Source organism: Schistocerca gregaria, chromosome 1 (assembly GCF_023897955.1).
Source record: "Schistocerca gregaria isolate iqSchGreg1 chromosome 1, iqSchGreg1.2, whole genome shotgun sequence".
Taxonomy (NCBI): domain Eukaryota; kingdom Metazoa; phylum Arthropoda; class Insecta; order Orthoptera; family Acrididae; genus Schistocerca; species Schistocerca gregaria.
The window spans coordinates 939,038,387-939,058,779 of NC_064920.1; the positions used below are offsets into that span (position 1 = coordinate 939,038,387).

Consider the following 20,393-nt stretch of genomic DNA (forward strand, 5'->3'; position numbering starts at 1 on the left):
TAACAATTCCCCATTCTCTCTACTGCACGCTGTCATGAAAAGCAACTACAGTGTATTTCATAAAGTTGTACCATCCCTTCCACAGCACACGTTATGAATCAGTGGACATGCAGTGACACTCCTAGGGGTTATTTATTTTCCACAAATTATGTTAACACTACATTGACTACAGACATGAATTGGTAATGACACAAACTCAAAATACGCATGTGGTGCAATTCTGTATGTTGTTCTACACTCCTACAGGGGAAATTAATTCTTAGTCGTTCTTTATGGCAGTTGAAGAATTTTTCCAGGAAAGGGGACTGTCTTCACCACGAGTGGTGCTTGTTTTTCAGTTTACAGACAGACCACATCTTCCAAGCATTTCCTGTCCCGTTCTCATACGTAAGAAGGCAAAATAACTTCATGGCCTCATGTTTATATTGTGGAGTTATTTCCAGTTTATTGAGTGAGTTCTTAACTTGTAATTGTTAGTAGGCTTGTATGTGAAATATACTCCTATAAACTGTCATTGAGAAGTGCTTCATTTGTAAGTGTAATGTTGTCAGTGACTTAATAAAGATGTGTAACCATTTTGTAGTTACTTTGGGGGTGCATTAATGAATGACCAGAAAGCTACTGCACTTCTCTAACCATTAATTCTGTTAACAGTAGACTGCATAAACCTCTTCCATTCAGGAAATGCTGGCACATGTAGAAAAGTATGTAGTCAGTGGAGCCATTCACCATAAATCCACAGTGTACCTTGAAAGTTGAATGTCATTATGTCTAATGGAATAGGACTGGTCATGTTCAAATCTAGAACAGTAATCTGCTGTAATGCATTGCTCGTCTTACATTGAAATATCTGAAGTTCCATGAGAGAGAACAGGATAGGAGATGCTGTCGAGGTATACATAAACCTCAAAGCAAGCAGTCCTCGACATGGGGGGCTTGGGGAGAGTTGCCTTTCCCGAAAGAATGCTCCAGCTGCTGTGCACGATGACTGAGAATCAATTTCCTTCTAACATTGTAGAACAGTGTGCAGAGGTTCCAGTCCACACACATTTCTTGCATTAGTATTATTAGTAATTTATTTCTGTAGTCCATATAAAGTTAATGCACTTTGTGGAAAATGAGCACCCCCCAAGCATATCTACACAGTGTGTCTGTCGCCAGTGATTATTCATAAGACGAACTGCGGAAGGGTTCTTATAACTTTGTGAAACATCCTGTAGTTGCTTTTTGTGATGACATAGTATACTGGAGGAAATGAGGAATTGCCTGCTCGCTCTTCATTTCACAGACCTATGAAGGAGAAAACTGCATGACCATAGTCCAGCGACCTACCTTTCTTCATGCTTCTAACCTCTAACCCAGTCTTTCCATCCTATTACAACCACAGAACACAAATTATCTCATAATATATGGACAATAATTTTATACCATTAAAACACTGTTTTGAATAATCTGCAAATTTCCTGTCCCTCACAACATGAGAAAGGTTGGAAAAAGTTGTAAGAAGTTAAACGTAGTTTAATTTTGTACTGGAAAACATTTTCACTAGATGCTGCAGTTTTAGAGATATTCAAGAAAACACTAAAAAAAGTGACCTTGTCATGGTGCCATATCCCACTGGTCAGGATTTTTAATATGTTATTCATTACGGTCCTCCGTACCAATGTACAGAATTTTGCAACCAATTGAAATTTTTCCTCTAATTTTCCTCTTGTGGACCAAACTAATTGTTTGTGATTTTAAACGATGTTTACTGATTTTTATTTAGTCCTGTTTTCAAGTTGATGTGCACTTTTTTCAGAAGGTAGCAGTGTTCCTCATCCCACATTTCACATTACTCCTGGAAATGTGGAATTTTTCATGGAAGTTGGACCTAGCAGTATCACCATAGATTCTCTTGAGGCCACAGTTGTTACCAATAGTAATGGAGGGAACGGTGGAAATGGAGGAACAGATGGCAATGGTATGTACTCATCATTAACTTACTAAATAACTAACTACGAGAAAATTAACTTATTCTTCATAGGAGGTACGTAGTAAGCTGTCTGCAATGAACTTCCACTAACCTGGAAGTACCTACTGCTCTAGAAGCCCAACATTGTGTAATTTTGTTGCTAAATTGCTAAGTCTGAATACCTGCAAGTTTACTTAGAGAACAGTGTTTCTTGTACTGGGAGACTCCCAGAGGATATTCTGTTACCTCAAGCATTTAAACTACTAGCATTAGCATTTTTGTTGCACTCTCGTATCTGAGCTAAATTGCAACAAGAAAACGGGTACTTCATTGTAGTAGGAGAAAAATATTGCTTCTCTGCACAGAATACAAAGGGTACAAAGATGACGGTAATTGTCGGTAGATTCTATGTGACTCTCCACTACTTCACAATATTTAATTCACAACACCAAGGAGGAGTTGTGCGACATGAAATAAAGTTAGTATGCATGTTTCTACATCTAAGAGATGTGTATTCAAATTTTGCACTTGTTGTATAAGAGTGGCACCAGTGACAGCACTATGAGGCTGCAAATGAGGCTTGCTTTAAATACATACTGTAATGCCCGGGAGTATTTAATTAGTTACCTTTGAGATTGGAGGTGGTGAGTTGATAGTAGTCTAGAATGCCTTTAAAGTGATACCATTATCAGCACTTCCAAGAGTTTGGATGAGCTCTTGGCATAGGGCTATTAGAAGACAGTGCTCGGGACAGCCACATAGCACTACCGCGAGGGAACACCTCCATAATCAGCATTTGGCTCTGGCGCATTGTACTGCATCTGCAGCAGCAGTTGGCACAGTGACAAAGTGAAATGTTACAAATTGGTTACTTTAAGGACAGCTCGGAGCCAGATGCCCTGTAGTGTGCATTCTATTGATCCCAAATCACTGCCATTTGTGACTTCAGTGGTGTCATGCAAGAGCTCATTAAATTCCAGGGTGGAGGCCTGTTATGTTTTCTGATGCAAGCTGGTTTGCCTTGACACCAGTTATGCCTGTGTGTTGGTTAGGAGGAGGCCAGTTGAAGGTGTGCAACCAGCCTCTATGCATGCTAGACACACTGGATCTACACCTGGGTTTACGGTTTGACTTGAGATTTCGTATGACGGCAGGATTACTCTCATGGTTAACGCACACTGCCTGACTGAAAATTTGTATCTCAATCTAGTGATTTATGAACAGCATTCAAAGGGTGTTGTCCAACAGGATAATGCTGACCCCACATACTGCTGTTGCAACCCACCATGCTGTACAGTGTTTGACAGTTTGCTCTAACCTGCTTGATCAACAGATTCATCTCCTTTTGAGCACATATGTGACATCATTAGACAACAACTCCACACTCACCAACAAACATCATTAACTGTCCCTGTATTGACCGACCAAGTGCCACAGACATGGAACTCCACCCTACAAACTGACACCCAGCACCTGTACAGCACAATTTGTTCTGGTTTACATATTTTCATTCAGCATTGTGGTGGTTACAGTGGTTATTAGTGTACCTACATTTCACTTTTGCAGTGGCTTGTCTTGCACTTACATTAACCTGTGATCTTGCAAATCACTTAAATATGATACCTGGCAAAATGTATTCCCAAAATTTCATTACTCTACATGAATTGTTTTTTGATTTTTAAGATTCACCGTCCTCCCCTGCCCCTCCTCCCCCTGGCGGTGTGTTACCTCCATGTTCAACATTGCTTTTTTCCATCAAATCAAAATCTTAATAAACATCTTGTACCTGTTTCTTTATCTCCTTAAATTTATTGTCTTTTTATTTTGTGTTACCTGCCAACAAAGTGATAACCAAAATTGAGCAGTTTATCATTAAAGCTAGGAAATATTTCGTCTATTTGATCAAATCTTTTGTTCATATGAGCTGGTCCTTTGCTCATTTGCAGAAATGATTCATTGAATTCTACTTATATTTCTATTGATTTAAAGTTGCCTGCATAATTGCTATTAAACATTACCATTCTGTTTGTGAGAGCCATTTTTGTCAATCTTCTAACAAGTAATATTGATGAAGGCATAGAATTAGCAAGTCACTTTGTATCTTGGTATTTACCTAACAAATTCACTCTGTTGATCATCAAGTTCAGTGTATGAATAGCAATAACCACTGCACAATGAACTCTGCATTAAAGAAACAAAACCCACTTGTTATTTGATAGAGTGAATTCTGCCGAGAGGTCTTACGTGCAGCGTCGACTGCATCTCCTTGTATGTTGCTACTGCCTGTCATTGCTGGTTGCTAACTGCATTGCCCCATATCTTGTAGATCCTTTGTGTTCGTTGTCGATCCACTGCCTGCCCATGTTATGTAGAAACTGCTGACTGCGAAAATGCAAGTTGTCAGTTGCCGTTTACCACATTTGAGTGAATATAGGCTGCACTTCTTTTCCTAAATTTTGGCTTGGAGAAATTATTGTGTGGCTTATAATAGTCCCCCCCCCCCCCCCTGGATCATAAATCATAAATTTCAAAATGAGGTGTGCATATACATGCACCTTGTTGGGTGAAAAACTTAATAACATAGCTGTTCTAAAAAAAAGTAAAGTGACTTTGTTTTGCAAAACTGCATGAGCTTGTTTGTACAACTTGCTCAGTTGAAGAGCCATAGTGCAGCGACTAATATGAGCCTATTGTTTAGATATAAATTGGATGGCCTCGGTTGGCACAACAGCTGTTTCAGCACATCCAGCATAGTCACCCATAGTTAGCAGATGTCAGTCTGTTCAACACATCTGCATGCATGTAAACAAAAGCAGACGTAAGTAACACATTGAGTTCGAAATTGCAGAAATGTTATTTTTACAGTGAAACCTCTATATAACATTTTTCAAGGGAAAACAAATTCTGAACACTATAAAGAGGAAGGCTTCCAAGTAATAATTATAGGGCATTACTGAAGATCTGGATACCACTAATCAGCTTTGATAAATGGTGCCATAGATGACATTTGATATTCATTGCAAATGATGAATGTATCAAGTGATTAGTTTATTGTAATTAAAACATGGGGCACGGTGTGTGGATGGGTGAAAGTAAATGGCACCAAAAAGATCGCATGCAGAATGTGCGTCACATGTCACGTGACCAGGTCCTGCCACTGACATATGAAACACGCTGAGCGTGGGCTTTCCGAGCCGGTGCAAACTGTGAATCGACAGAACAGAAAATGATGCGCCTACATCCAGTCACTTAAATGTTATAAAGAGGTGAATAATTGACCAGGGTTCCAAAAATGTGAGTGTTACATGGAGGAAATTGTAATATAGAGGAAATGCAGTAAAGAGGAAAATTTAACATTGTTTATATGGGCTTTTAGTCAGGACTGAAAAAAGCAGATGTAACATAGAGGAAAACATAATATGGAGGAACGTTATAAAGAGGTTTCACTGTATTTGAATTTGGTATGTTTTAAGTTTGGTGTATTTAGCATAGCAACACTTTGCTACAAAATACATAGCAGTTACTGCATCATCCAAATTTATTATTAAAAGTATTTGAAAGCTATTTTACTACTTCTAAAGATGTATGTGTTTTACCTTATGCGTTTACCTTATCTATTGAAAACATTGTCAGTTGTAGCATTTATGTTCGATTTCTGCTTTACATATGGAAATGTGGTCCGCTTCCACATTTTTAATAGTAGCAAATACAGATTTCAAATACATTTAACAAGTATAAAGTATTTACGATCGCTGTGGCCAAACAAATGAAGAAATGTAATAAACTCTTGTTTAGATGAATGGAGGTAAAATTCGCACAACATTGAATACATTAACAATTAATTTTTATTGTTTTTTGTCAAATTTATAACGAGTACAAAAACTTGCACACTGGTTCCGATTTACTCCAGCCTATCAGTTTCATCCACATCAAGCACGATCGCTTCTCAGCGTAACTGGCATCTGATTCTTCAGTTCCATTTTAAATACTTATAACAGGATTCTTCTTAATAAGTTTTGTCATTTTATTTTAACTTTCAAATCAAACTGCTTCCTTACTGATTTGTGTTCCCTCACTACAGAGAGGGTTCCTGGTGACAAAACCATGAAAATACTGGCTTAAATCTTATGTATTATATAGTAAGTTTTCTGATGATGTAAATAAAATAGAAAGAAACTTCCACATGGGAAAAATATATTAAAAACAAAGATTCCAAGACTTACCAAGCGGGAAAGCGCCGGCAGACAGGCACAATGAACAAAACACACAAACACACACACAGAATTACTACCTTTCGCAACCGATGGTTGCTTCTTCAGGAAGGAGAGGGAAAAATGAAAGGATGTGGGTTTTAAGGGAGAGGGTAAGGAGTCATTCCAATCCCGGGAGCGGAAAGACTTCCCTTAGGGGGAAAAAAAGGACAGGTGTACACTCGGGCGCACGCGCGCGCCCACACACACACACACACACACACACACACACAGAGGTCTGTGTATGTGCGGATGGATATGTGTGCGCGCGAGTGTACCCCTGTCCTTTTTTTTCCCCCTAAGGGAAGTCTTTCCGCTCCCGGGATTGGAATGACTCCTTACCCTCTCACTTAAAACCCACATCCTTTCGTTTTTCCCTCTCCTTCCTGAAGAAGCAACCATCGGTTGCGAAAGCTAGTAATTCTGTGTGTGTGTGTGTTTGTGTGTTTTGTTCGTTGTGCCTGTCTGCCAGCGCTTTCCCGCTTGGTAAGTCTTGGAATCTTTCTTTTTAATATATTAGTAATTTTTCTGCTGTTTATACCCTTGAAATAACTTCCAGGTAATTCAACAATTGTGGAAAAGATTTTGCTACTCACTGTAAAGATCAAGCTTTCAGCCAAAAAAAGAAAAGGAAACACACACACACACACACACACACACACACACACACTGATCACTATATCTGGCTACTCTGACCAGACTGGGACAGAAATGCATTACGTGGGAGCAACAATCCATATGTTGTTATTGTGGTCTTCAGTCCTGAGACTGGTTTGATGCAGCTCTCCATGCTACTCTATCCTGTGCAAGCTTCTTCATCTTCCAGTACCTACTGCAACCAACATTTTTCTGAATCTGCTTACTGTATTCATCTCTTGGTGTCCCTCTACGATTTTTACCATCGACGCTGCCCTCCAATACTAAATTGGTGATCCCTTGATGCCTCAGAACATGGTCTACCAACCGATCCCTTCTTCTGGTCAAGTTGTGCCACAAACTTCTCTTCTCCCCAATCCGATTCAGTACTTCCTCATTAGTTATGTGATCTACCTATCTAATCTTCAGCATTCTTCTGTAGCACCACATTTCGAAAGTTTCTATTCTCTTCTTGTCCAAACTATTTGTCGTCCATGTTTCATTTCCATACATGGCTACACTCCATACAAATACTTTCAGAAATGGCTTCCTGACACTTAAATCTATACTCCGTGTTAACAAATTTCTCTTCTTCAGAAACGCTTTCCTTGCCATTGCCAGTCTACATTTTATATCCTCTCTACTTCGACCATCATCAGTTATTTTGCTCCCCAAATAGCAAAACTCCTTTACTACTTTAAGTGTCTCATTTTCTAATCTAATTCCCTCAGCATCACCCGAATTAATTCGACTACATTCCATTATCCTTGTTTTGCTTTTGTTGATGTTCATCTTACACTCCTGGAAATGGAAAAAAGAACACATTGACACCAGTGTGTCAGACCCACCATACTTGCTCCGGACACTGCGAGAGGGCTGTACAAGCAATGATCACACGCACGGCACAGCAGACACACCAGGAACCACGGTGTTGGCCGTCGAATGGCGCTAGCTGCGCAGCATTTGTGCACCTCCGCCGTCAGTGTCAGCCAGTTTGCCGTGGCATACGGAGCTCCATCGCAGTCTTTAACACTGGTAGCATGCCGCGACAGCGTGGACGTGAACCGTATGTGCAGTTGACGGACTTTGAGCGAGGGCGTATAGTGGGCATGCGGGAGGCCGGGTGGACGTACCGCTGAATTGCTCAACACGTGGGGCGTGAGGTCTCCACAGTACATCGATGTTGTCGCCAGTGGTCGGCGGAAGGTGCACGTGCCCGTCGACCTGGGACCGGACCGCAGCGACGCACGGATGCACACCAAGACCGTAGGATCCTACGCAGTGCCGTAGGGGACCGCACCGCCACTTCCCAGCAAATTAGGGACACTGTTGCTCCTGGGGTATCGGCGAGGACCATTCGCAACCGTCTCCATGAAGCTGGGCTACGGTCCCGCACACCGTTAGGCCGTCTTCCGCTCACGCCCCAAAATCGTGCAGCCCGCCTCCAGCCGTGAATGGAGGGACGAATGGAGACATGTCGTCTTCAGCGATGAGAGTCGCTTCTGCCTTGGTGCCAATGATGGTCGTGTGCGTGTTTGGCGCCTTGCAGGTGAGCGCCACAATCAGGACTGCATACGACCGAGGCACACAGGGCCAACACCCGGCATCATGGTGTGGGGAGCGATCTCCTACACTGGCCGTACAGCTCTGGTGATCGTCGAGGGGACACTGAATAGTGCACGGTACATCCAAACCGTCATCGAACCCATCGTTCTACCATTCCTAGACCGGCAAGGGAACTTGCTGTTCCAACAGGACAATGCACGTCCGCATGTATCGCATGCCACCCAACATGCTCTAGAAGGTGTAAGTCAACTACCCTGGCCAGCAAGATCTCCGGATCTGTTCCCCATTGAGCATGTTTGGGACTGGATGAAGCGTCGTCTCACGCGGTCTGCACGTCCAGCACGAACGCTGGTCCAACTGAGGTGCCAGGTGGAAATGGCATGGCAAGCCGTTCCACAGGACTACATCCAGCATCTCTACGATCGTCTCCATGGGAGAATAGCAGCCTGCATTGCTGCGAAAGGTGGATATTCACTGTACTAATGCCGACATTGTGCATGCTCTGTTGCCTGTGTCTATGTGTCTGTGGTTCTGTCAGTGGGATCATGTGATGTATCTGACCCCAGGAATGTGTCAATAAAGTTTCCCCTTCCTGGGACAATGAATTCACGGTGTTCTCATTTCAATTTCCAGGAGTGTATATCCTCCTTTCAAGACACTGTCCATTCTGTTCAACTGCTTTTCCAAGTCCTTTGCTGTCTCTGACAGAATTACAGTGTCATCGGCGAACCTCAAAGTTTTTATTTCTTCTCCATGGATTTTAATACCTACATACAATATCACAACATCAAAAAATAATTAATGTAGAGTAATGAAATTTTGGGAATACATTTGGCCAGGTATCATGAATTAAGTCGGGTGATGCTAAGGGAATTAGATTAGGAAATGAGACACTTAATAAAGGAGTTTTGCTATGTGGGGAGCAAAATAACTGATGATGGTCGAAGTAGAGAGGATATAAAATGTAGACTGGCAATGGCAAGGAAAGCATTTCTGAAGAAGAAACATTTGTTAACATTTTACATTGTATGTTGTCATAGCTGCGCTGCCTATGTGTATGCGGTTTAATAAATGGCCGTAACTTGGAAGTGTAACTTACTTTTTTATTCACCCTCATGTAAAGATTTTGAATGCATTTGGAGGAACTGTGTAAAAAGTAGATGTTTAGTAAGGACTGTACTATCAGAGATTTCTTTAGTTTTTGAATTCATTATTTGAAATGTTTTGTTCACATAATACACAAAGCAATAAAAGTTTTGCATCACCTTGGTTCCGAGAGTTCCAGAACCTGTACAGAAAATTGGAATAGAGATCAACATGAACATCATTTCTGCCCTTTTTATTGCTCGTCAAAACCACACATTGCATGTTGTACCTCCATACAGCGAGACCTTCGAAGGTGGTGGTTCAGATTGCTGTACATACTGGTACCTCTAATACCCAGCAGCACGTCCTCTTGCGTTGATGCGTGCCTGTATCCACAAGTTCATCAAGGCACTGTTGGTCCAGATTGTCCCACTCCTCAACTGCGATTCGGCGCAGACCCCTCAGAGTGGTTGGTGGGTCATGTCATCCATAAACAGCCTTTTTCAATCTTATCCCAGGCATGTTCGATAGAGTTCATGTCTGGAGAACATGCTGGCCACTCTAGTCAATCGATGTCGTTATCCTGAAGGAAGTCATTCACAAGATGTGCACAATGGGAGCGTGAATTGTCATCCTGAAGATGAATGCATCACCAGTATGCTACCTATATGGTTGCACTATCGATTGGAGAATGGCATTCAGATATCATACAGCCGTTACAGCACCTTCCATGACCACCAGCGGTGTACATTGGCCCCACATAATGCCACCCCAAAACAGCAGGGAACCTTCACCTTGCTGCACTCACTGGACAGTGTCGCCCTAACCGCCGTCTGCTTCACGTCTGCTGTGCAGCGAGCTACCTTAATTTAAGTATTAACTGTATTTTTCTTACTTGTCACTTCTTCTTCTGCGTGTTTTTGCTTTTAGGAAGCTTTAATAGTCGAGTGCTATTAAGTGTTCCATAGATTTCGTGTTTGTTTTGAATACAGTCAGAGAGTCCCTTTAGTCAGCCATAGTGCCAGTAGTGTCAGTGTCGCCCTAACCGCCGTCTGCTTCACGTCTGCTGTGCAGCGAGCTACCTTAATTTAAGTATTAACTGTATTTTTCTAACTTGTCACTTCTTCTTCTGCGTGTTTTTGCTTTTAGGAAGCTTTAATAGTCGAGTGCTATTAAGTGTTCCATAGATTTCGTGTTTGTTTTGAATACAGTCAGAGAGTCCCTTTAGTCAGCCATAGTGCCAGTAGTGTCAGTGTCGCCCTAACCGCCGTCTGCTTCACGTCTGCTGTGCAGCGAGCTACCTTAATTTAAGTATTAACTGTATTTTTCTTACTTGTCACTTCTTCTTCTGCGTGTTTTTGCTTTTAGGAAGCTTTAATAGTCGAGTGCTATTAAGTGTTCCATAGATTTCGTGTTTGTTTTGAATACAGTCAGAGAGTCCCTTTAGTCAGCCATAGTGCTAGTAGTGCTAGTGTTTGTTTTGAATACAGTCCAGAGACAGGTAGTGCTATTTTCCTTGTTTTCTACAAGGAGTGGTTAGCAATCACACTTTAGTCAATATCAACCGCCTTTAGTGAATTAGCAGTCTATTTAAAAGTTTATTCACACTCTATAGTAAATTGACTTCTTAGGATGGATAGGATGTGTGGCTGCTGTGTACGGACGCAGGAGGAGCTGGCCACTCTTCGCGAACAGCTGAGCGTGTTGATGGCTGCGGTCAGCCGTCTTCAGGCTGCTGCCTCGGAGTGTAGCGGTAGTGGGGAGTCTGGTGCGTCGCAAGGTACACCCCAGGTGTTACATGCTTCACCCACTGTCCCTGCTGTCGAGACATCTTCGCGGGTACCGGGCGCGGTTGGGCCACCCTCTCCCCAAGGGGAGTGGCGGGTTCAGCGGCGTTCGCGGCGCACGAGGCGGAGGGTCAATGTGGAGGCTGGCCGTGTGGCATCGCCCGCTCTGCCTGTGAGTGGACATGTGGCAGCTCCTTCAGCAAGGTCCGAGCAGGCACATGGGGGGAGGGGTTTATTAGTTATTGGGAGCTCCAACGTTAGGCGGGTGATGGAGCCCCTTAGGGAAATAGCGGAAAGGTCGGGGAAGAAGGCCAGTGTTCACTCTGTCTGCTTGCCGGGGGGTCTCATTCGAGATGTGGAGGAGGCCCTACCGGCGGCGATAGAGAGCACTGGGTGCACACGACTGCAAATTGTTGCTCATGTCGGCACCAATGACTCCTGCCGTCTGGGTTCAGAGGTCATCCTCAGTTCGTACAGGCGGCTGGCGGAGTTGGTGAAGGCGGAAAGCCTCGCTCGCGGGGTGGAATCAGAGCTAACTATTTGTAGTATCGTTCCCAGAACCGATCGCGGTCCTCTGGTTTGGAGCCGAGTGGAAGGCTTAAACCAGAGGCTCAGACGATTCTGCGGAGAGCCGGGGTGCAAATTTCTCGACCTCCGCTATCGGGTGGAGAAATGTAGGGTCCCCCTGAATAGGTCAGGCGTGCACTACACGCCGGAAGCGGCTACGAGGGTAGCGGAGTACGTGTGGAGTGCACATGGGGTTTTTTTAGGTTAGAGAATTCCCTCCCTAGGCCCGACAAGACGCCTCCTGAGACGCGGCAAGGCAGTAGGCAAAATGCAACAAGGAATAACAATATTAATGTGCTTATAGTAAACTGCAGGAGCGTCTATAGAAAGGTCCCAGAACTGCTCTCATTAATAAACGGTCACAACGCCCATATAGTACTAGGAACAGAAAGTTGGCTGAAACCAGACGTAAACAGTAATGAAATGCTAAACTCGGATTGGAATGTATACCGCAGAGATAGGCTGGACAGTGAAGGGGGAGGCGTGTTTATAGCGATAAGAAGTGCAATAGTATCGAAGGAAATTGACGGAGATTCGAATTGTGAAATGATTTGGGTGAAGGTCACGGTTAAAGCAGGCTCAGACATGGTAATTGGATGTCTCTATAGGCCCCCGGGCTCAGCAGCTGTTGTGGCTCAGCACCTGAAGAATAATTTGGAAAATATTTCGAGTAGATTTCCCCACCATGTTATAGTTCTGGGTGGAGATTTTAATTTGCCGGATATAGACTGGGAGACTCAGACGTTCATAACGGGTGGCAGGGACAAAGAATCTAGTGAAATATTTTTAAGTGCTTTATCTGAAAACTACCTTGAGCAGTTAAATAGAAAACCGACTCGTGGCGATAACATATTAGACCTTCTGGTGACAAACAGACCCGAACTATTTGAATCAGTTAATGCAGAACAGGGAATCAGCGATCATAAAGCGGTTACTGCATCGATGATTTCAGCCGTAAATAGAAATATTAAAAAAGGTAGGAAGATTTTTCTGTTTAGCAAAAGTGACAAAAAGCAGATTTCAGAGTACTTGGTGGCTCAACACAAAAGTTTTGTCTCAAGTACAGAAAGTGTTGAGGATCAGTGGACAAAGTTCAAAACCATGGTACAATATGCGTTAGATGAGTATGTGCCAAGCAGGATCGTAAGAGATGGGAAAGAGCCACCGTGGTACAACAACCGAGTTAGAAAACTGCTGCGGAAGCAAAGGGAACTTCACAGCAAACATAAACATAGCCAAAGCCTTGCAGACAAACAAAAATTACGCGAAGCGAAATGCAGTGTGAGGAGGGCTATGCGAGAGGCTTTCAATGAATTCGAAAGTAAAGTTCTATGTACTGACTTGGCAGAAAATCCTAAGAAATTTTGGTCCTATGTCAAAGCGGTAGGTGGATCAAAACAAAATGTCCAGACACTCTGTGACCAAAATGGTACTGAAACAGAGGATGACAGACTAAAGGCCGAATTACTAAATGTCTTCTTCCAAAGCTGTTTCACAGAGGAAGACTGCACTGTAGTTCCTTCTCTAGATTGTCGCACAGTTGACAAAATGGTAGATATCGAAATAGACGACAGAGGGATAGAGAAACAATTAAAATCGCTCAAAAGAGGAAAGGCCGCTGGTCCTGATGGAATACCAGTTCGATTTTACACAGAGTACGCGAAGGAACTTGCCCCCCTTCTTGCAGCGGTGTACCGTAGGTCTCTAGAAGAGCGAAGCGTTCCAAAGGATTGGAAAAGGGCACAGGTCATCCCCGTTTTCAAGAAGGGACGTCAAACAGATGTGCAGAACTATAGACCTATATCTCTAACGTCGATCAGTTGTAGAATTTTGGAACACGTATTATGTTCGAGTATAATGTCTTTTCTGGAGACTAGAAATCTACTCTGTAGGAATCAGCATGGGTTTCGAAAAAGACGGTCGTGTGAAACCCAGCTCTCGCTATTCGTCCACCAGACTCAGAGGGCCTTAGACACGGGTTCACAGGTAGATGCCGTGTTTCTTGACTTCCGCAAGGCGTTTGACACAGTTCCCCACAGTCGTTTAATGAACAAAGTAAGAGCATACGGACTATCAGATCAATTGTGTGATTGGATTGAGGAGTTCCTAGATAACAGAACGCAGCACGTCATTCTCAATGGAGAGAAGTCTTCCGAAGTAAGAGTGATTTCAGGTGTGCCCCAGGGGAGTGTCATAGGACCGTTGCTATTCACAATATACATAAATGACCTGGTGGATGACATCGGAAGTTCACTGAGGCTTTTTGCAGATGATGCTGTGGTGTATCGAGAGGTTGCAACAATGGAAAATTGTACTGAAATGCAGGAGGATCTGCAGCGAATTGACGCATGGTGCACGGAATGGCAATTGAATCTCAATGTAGACAAGTGTAATGTGATGCGAATACATAGAAAGATAGGTCCCTTATCATTTAGCTACAAAATAGCAGGTCAGCAACTGGAAGTAGTTAATTCCATAAATTATCTGGGAGTACTCATTAGGAGTGATTTAAAATGGAATGATCATATAAAGTTGATCGTCGGTTAAGCAGATGCCAGACTGAGATTCATTGGAAGAATCTTAAGGAAATGCAATCCGACAACAAAGGAAGTAGGTTACAGTACGCTTGTTCGCCCAATGCTTGAATACTGCTCAGCAGTGTGGGATCCGCACCAGGTAGGGTTGATAGAAGAGATAGAGAAGATCCAACGGAGAGCAGCGCGCTTCGTTACAGGATCATTTAGTAATTGCGAAAGCGTTACGGAGATGATAGATAAACTCCAGTGGAAGACTCTGCAGGAGAGACGCTCAGTAGCTCGGTACGGGCTTTTGTTAAAGTTTCGAGAACATACCTTCACCGAAGAGTCAAGCAGTATATTGCTCCCTCCTACGTATATCTCGCGAAGAGACCATGAGGATAAAATCAGAGAGATTAGAGCCCACACAGAAGCATACCGACAATCCTTCTTTCCACGTACAATACGAGACTGGAATAGAAGGGAGAACCGATAGAGGTACTCAGGGTACCCTCCGACACTCACCGTCAGGTGGCTTGCGGAGTATGGATGTAGATGTAGACAGTGTGTCTAAGGCATTCAGCCTGCCTCAAAACACATCTCCGACAATTGTCTGGTTGAAGGCATATGCAACACTCACTGGTGAAGAGAACGTGATGCCAATCCAGAGCAGTCCATTCGGCATGTTGTTGCGCACATCGGTACTGCGCTGCATTGTGTTGCGGTTGTAAAGACTGACCTCACCATGGAAATCAGGAATGAAGTTGCGTATTATGCAGTCTATTGCACACAGTTTGTTGTAACATGATGTCCTGTGACTGAACAAAAAGCATTATCCAACATGGTGGTGTTGCTGTCAGGGTTCCTCCTAGCCGTAATCCGTAGGTAGCAGTCATCCACTGCAGTAATAGCCCTTGGGCGGCCTGAGCGAGGCGTGTCATCAACAGTTTCTCTCTCTCTGTATATCCTCCATGTCTGAACAACATCGCTTTGGTTCACTCTGAGACGCCTGGACACTTTCCTTGTTGCGAGCCCTTCCTGGCACAAAGTAGCAGTGGGGACGCGATCAAACCGTGATATTGATCGTATAGCCATGGTTGAACTACAGACAACACGAGCTGTGTACCTCCTTCCTGGTGGAATGACTGGAACTGAAGGGCTATTGGACCCCCTCCATCTAATAGGTGCTTCTCATGCATGGTTGTTTACATCTTTGGGCAGGTTTAGTAACATCTCTGAACAAAGGGACTGTGTCTGTGATACAATATCCACAGTCAGCATCAACTGGGGTGATGCAAAACTTTTTTGATGTGTTTATGGGAATATTAAAATCCAGTTTGTAGTATCTGTTCAAATTTGTACCCTAAAGGGAATAGGTAAATGATTATGCAAAATCCATAAGAAGCCATAGTAAGCTGGTATCATAATTCTGCACAGTATAAAATATTTCTGTATCATAAGGAAACTGACCGTGATTAGTTTGATGAGCAACAAACTAGATAGCTGTGCACGGAAATCAAAAATCCATTTAGCGACACTGTCATATGAATGCTGACACTCTTATTGATGTCAGTGCACCTGTCTAGACAACATCACTGTGATATAAATTTTTTATATATTCAACAGGTTTAAGACCTGTATATGCATACTCATACAATAGGTCACAAAGAATACAATAGATCACAAAGCTTTGTCCGTTTCATGTTTCAGGTGCTGGAGCTTTCCCTTGGGGTGGAGCAGCTCCACCAGAGTTTATTCAAAATTTAGTACATGCCTTGGGTGGTCATATGATGGGACGTATGGGTGGTACTCAGAACAATGGAAATAGTGCAACTGGTGGAGTAACTGCTGGAGCCGTGCCAGCACCTGCAGCTGGCAACGGTGGACAAAACAGTCAAGCACGTGGAAATACTGCTACGTATCCTACAACAGCTACACAGACTCGTTCTACATCAAGGCCTCATGTTCATCTTGCACCTGCTGCTGTACCAGGTCAGTACATTATCAGTCTATTGAAACTGCTTGCACTTGTTAGAGACAGGCTCATAGTTTTCACATTTTTCAACAATTTGTGTCTTCCTCATTAGTAATACAGCATGAACATAATTTTAAGCTGTACTGATACAGGTAGGTGCTACAATTTATAAATTTTCCTGAAGTCCATGTATTTACAGTGCTATTATAGTTTCATTCATGAAATAATGCTACAGTGGATCTCGTAATAAATGAATAATTGATCATCTAAGATCTGCAATGCAGCTTATTTTATCTTGTCTGAGAGGGTTTCAGATGTTGTAAATGGTAGTTGTACTTAGAGCCAAAGTATTCCAGACAGATTAGGATCAATCTTCAGGTGAGGGATGACAACAAGCCATATTAGTAATATGGCTCCATTTGATAGTGGGATGTAAATGTACTAGGGGCCCTTGTCAGGGAGTTAAGGTGCTCATTTCACTGAGGACATTAGGCTGATTACTGAAACTTCCCAGATCAGTATATTATCAAGTCTGAGTCTATATGTTAGTGTTTCTGCATTGTGTTGTATAACTTAAGGATATCAACAAAAATAATCAGTTTCTTAAAATATAATTGGATAGCTAAAAAAAAATCTACTCACCAAGCAGTGGCATGAGAAAACACACATAAGGGTTAAAGAAATGTGCATGCTCTTGGAGCCAGTGGCTCTCCTTCTGGCAGAAGGGTTGAAGGGGAAGGAAAAGGAATTGCAAGGTTTAGGAAATGGCGAGTTTGAGAAAGTCGCCCAGAACCGTGGGTCAGGGAAGACTTCCTAGACGGGATGAGTAGGAAAGCCAGATTGTTGGGGGCTGCATTGGATGAGATTTTTAAACCTGAGACCTTACTCAAAATGGAAGATAAGGTAATAAGTGAGAGAGAGATTATTGACAAAACATTGTACAAGACTTAATAAGAATGGAAACCTAAGTACATTGCATATGGTAGAACTGGAGGGTGAGGGATAAAAAGACAGATCAGAAAAATAAGAGGTATAAAACTAAAAAGAGATGAAGAAAAGAATATTTATTAAGAAGAAATGCAGAGACCAATGAATTTAAAGAAAATGATTAATATAAATTAAGGCCAGGCAGCTGGCAAGAACAAGACAGGATGTAGTGCCAGTTCCCAGCTGCAGAGTTCTGAAGATCTGCATTATATTGTACTGCTTTACATGTTGATAGTTTCCATCCTTTCCATGACAACCCAAACATTCTCTTCCACAAGAGTCTTGGCATTCGAGGCAAACATATTTGTTCAGATGCAGACTTTTTATAGAAATACACAAACATTCTCAAATGAGCCTTCACCGAATGTAATTCCCCTACCAGCCTATTTCAAAAGATGATTTCCCATGCTATCAAATTCATTCATGGGACTGTTGATCCCTCCAAAAACCAGCTTCTCATCATTCAGTACCACCCTGGTCTTGAATGTGTTCATCAGTTACTTCAACAATGCTATGACTTCCGAAAATCGTACCTTGAAGTGGGGTCCATTCTGTCAGACATTTTGCCCACTGCACCTAAAGTAACTTTTCATTGAGCCCCAAATATTTTCCTATCCTATGGCTCCTACCTCTGTGACTGTCCTCCACTGTAAGGCTTGTCTTATGGACCCTCCCACCTTTACTTATACCAGACCGGTAACCAACAAAACATAATGCTATTAAAGTTGATATGACTACCATCAAGATATCAGCTGGGATGAGTGGGCATAGGCAGAGGTTATAAACTGGCAACACACGATATACTGTTGTAGAGTGTGCTCTACAACATGACAAGCCATCACAGTACCTGCTTCACCACATAGACCATATGTATTCTTCTCCCCCAGACACCAGTCTCTCTGAAATCTGAAGGTGGGACCTGAACATGTCCTTGGTATGTGCCACCCACCTGAACTTAATTAATGTTAATTATTTTCTTCAATTTCCTCAATCTCGCCATTCTTCTCACTACCTATTCCTTTCTTTATTCCGTTTTAGTTCTCTATATCTCTTATTTTCTGAACAATCTATTTTTCCCCCACTCCCTTCCTATACCACATACTGTATAATGTTCTTGGGTTTGCACTCTTATTGACTTGTGCACAATGTTTTGGCCGTAATCTCTGTTGTGCGTATTATCCTATCTTCCATCTTCAAGTTTTCAAATATTGTACAATGCAGTCTCCAACAATGCATCTTTCCTTCTAATCGCATTTGGTAAGTCTTTCCTGACCCAGGGTTTTGGACATTTTTCAAACTCTCCACACTTCCTAAACATAGTGTTTTCCCTTCATTCCTCTTCCCTTGCTTCCAACCCTTCTGCCAAAAGAAGGAACCACTGGCTCCGAAGGCTTGCACATTTCTTTAACCCATGTATGTATTTACTCCTGCTGCTGCTTCGTGAGTAGACTGTTTTTATCTATTCAGTTATTTTGTACTGCTTTAAGAAATTGATGTTACTTACCTTCAATGCCTATAACCACAAAGAAAATGGAAGAGCAGCCAGTCCATAAAGTGTGAACCATAATTCTATAGTTGTACATACTGACGAATATTAGCAGAGAGAGAGAGAGAGAGAGAGAGAGAGAGAGAGAGAGAGAGAGAGACTGGGGCAGAACAACCTGATTTAAATTAAGGTATGTACTCTTTCGGAGCAGATGAAACACCACCATAGCACAAAATCTTAATCTGTTTCAAATCCTCAAGTGTCATTCTAATAATACAAATTTACTCCTAAGAATGGTTTAAAACAGTAGAACAGCATTTCACATTTGCAAAATCAGCAAAAGATAGTTTGACTGTGCTAAATGCGACGTCACATGGGAATTCGGAGACAGTGATAATGTAGTCATGTGGAGACTTGTACACGAGTCTCTAAGACTTGTTGTGTCAGTTCGTTGCATAATGTCACTTACAGTGTATCAGAGGGAAAATTATGGTTTGAAGAAGAGAACACGAAGCATAAGTCAGACTAGTTAACAGTCGGATTGTGGAGAACATCTTGTCAGTCATCCCCTATTAGGTTAAGAATAAAAGATTTTATGTGTAAGTACTACTATTTGGTGAACTTATTGATCATAACTTCACCAGGAGGAATATTTTCACACAATTAGAATTCTGGTTCCGTGTGTTTACTGAAAACTTGGACAAGTGGAGCTTCTTTTTTGTAATAAACCTCTTGATTCTCAGCTGAAATACTTGTATAGCACAAGATTTATTAAATTTGATTAAATAATGGAGAAAATATAGAAAGACAAGAAATGAAACTGCCAAAATGGAGTATAATTCGAAAATTGTAGAAGCATATGCGACTAGAAAAAGTTTTAGATGCTACTTGTACAAAAATTAAAGAAACCTTTGTGGAAAAGAATAGGTGATGTAAGGATATTGAGAGTGTAAGCAAAGGAGATAAGGCTGAAATATGGAAGGAATATGTAGAAGGGTTATCTAATGGAAAGGAAAGTGATGACAGTATTATCGATATAGAAGTATCGGATGAGAATGAGGTCGGTGACATGGCACTGCAAGAAATTGACAAAGCACTGAAAGATCCAAATCATAACAAGCACCTTGAGTGGATGATAGTGGATGATATCCAATAGAATTATTAAGATACTTGCAGCATTTGTGAGGCAGGCAGACTACCCCCAGACTTCAAGAAGAATGCAATAATTCAAATACTTTTTAGGCTTATGGTCAATTGTTCACTTCACTGCATGACATTTCAACTGGGCACCTGCCAGGCATGCTCAGGTAAGCCATCAAAGACTATTGCTAACTCTCACTATCACGCAGCTTATTAGGCAGTGTTTGTATTTCATGCATGCATTAAGCTGTCTTGACAGACTGACAACAGTATCCTTTGGATAGTGCCATTATGACAGAATTGCAGAACTGAGCTGTTCTCGGGGTTTCGCTCACTGTGGCCTTTGGTGCAGTGTTATCTTCTTTTAGAGCAAGTCTTGGAAATGTGGAATTCCACACATTACCCAGCTGGTATAAACTACCACAGTTCATCAGATTTTCTGC

At 42.2% G+C, this 20,393-nt stretch overlaps 1 protein-coding gene across 8 annotated transcripts in view; it reads left to right on the forward strand.

Annotated features, from left to right (window-relative positions):
* Nucleotides 1-20,393, forward strand: part of LOC126275354 (large proline-rich protein BAG6-like) — a 229,037-nt gene that overhangs the window by 127,233 nt on the left and 81,411 nt on the right. For all 8 annotated transcript variants that reach the window (XM_049977192.1, XM_049977196.1, XM_049977189.1 and 5 more), the window contains exons 12-13: nt 1,802-1,963; nt 16,073-16,354. In XM_049977192.1, the coding sequence (XP_049833149.1) occupies nt 1,802-1,963; nt 16,073-16,354 (444 nt within the window). The remainder of the gene's footprint in view (nt 1-1,801; nt 1,964-16,072; nt 16,355-20,393) is intronic.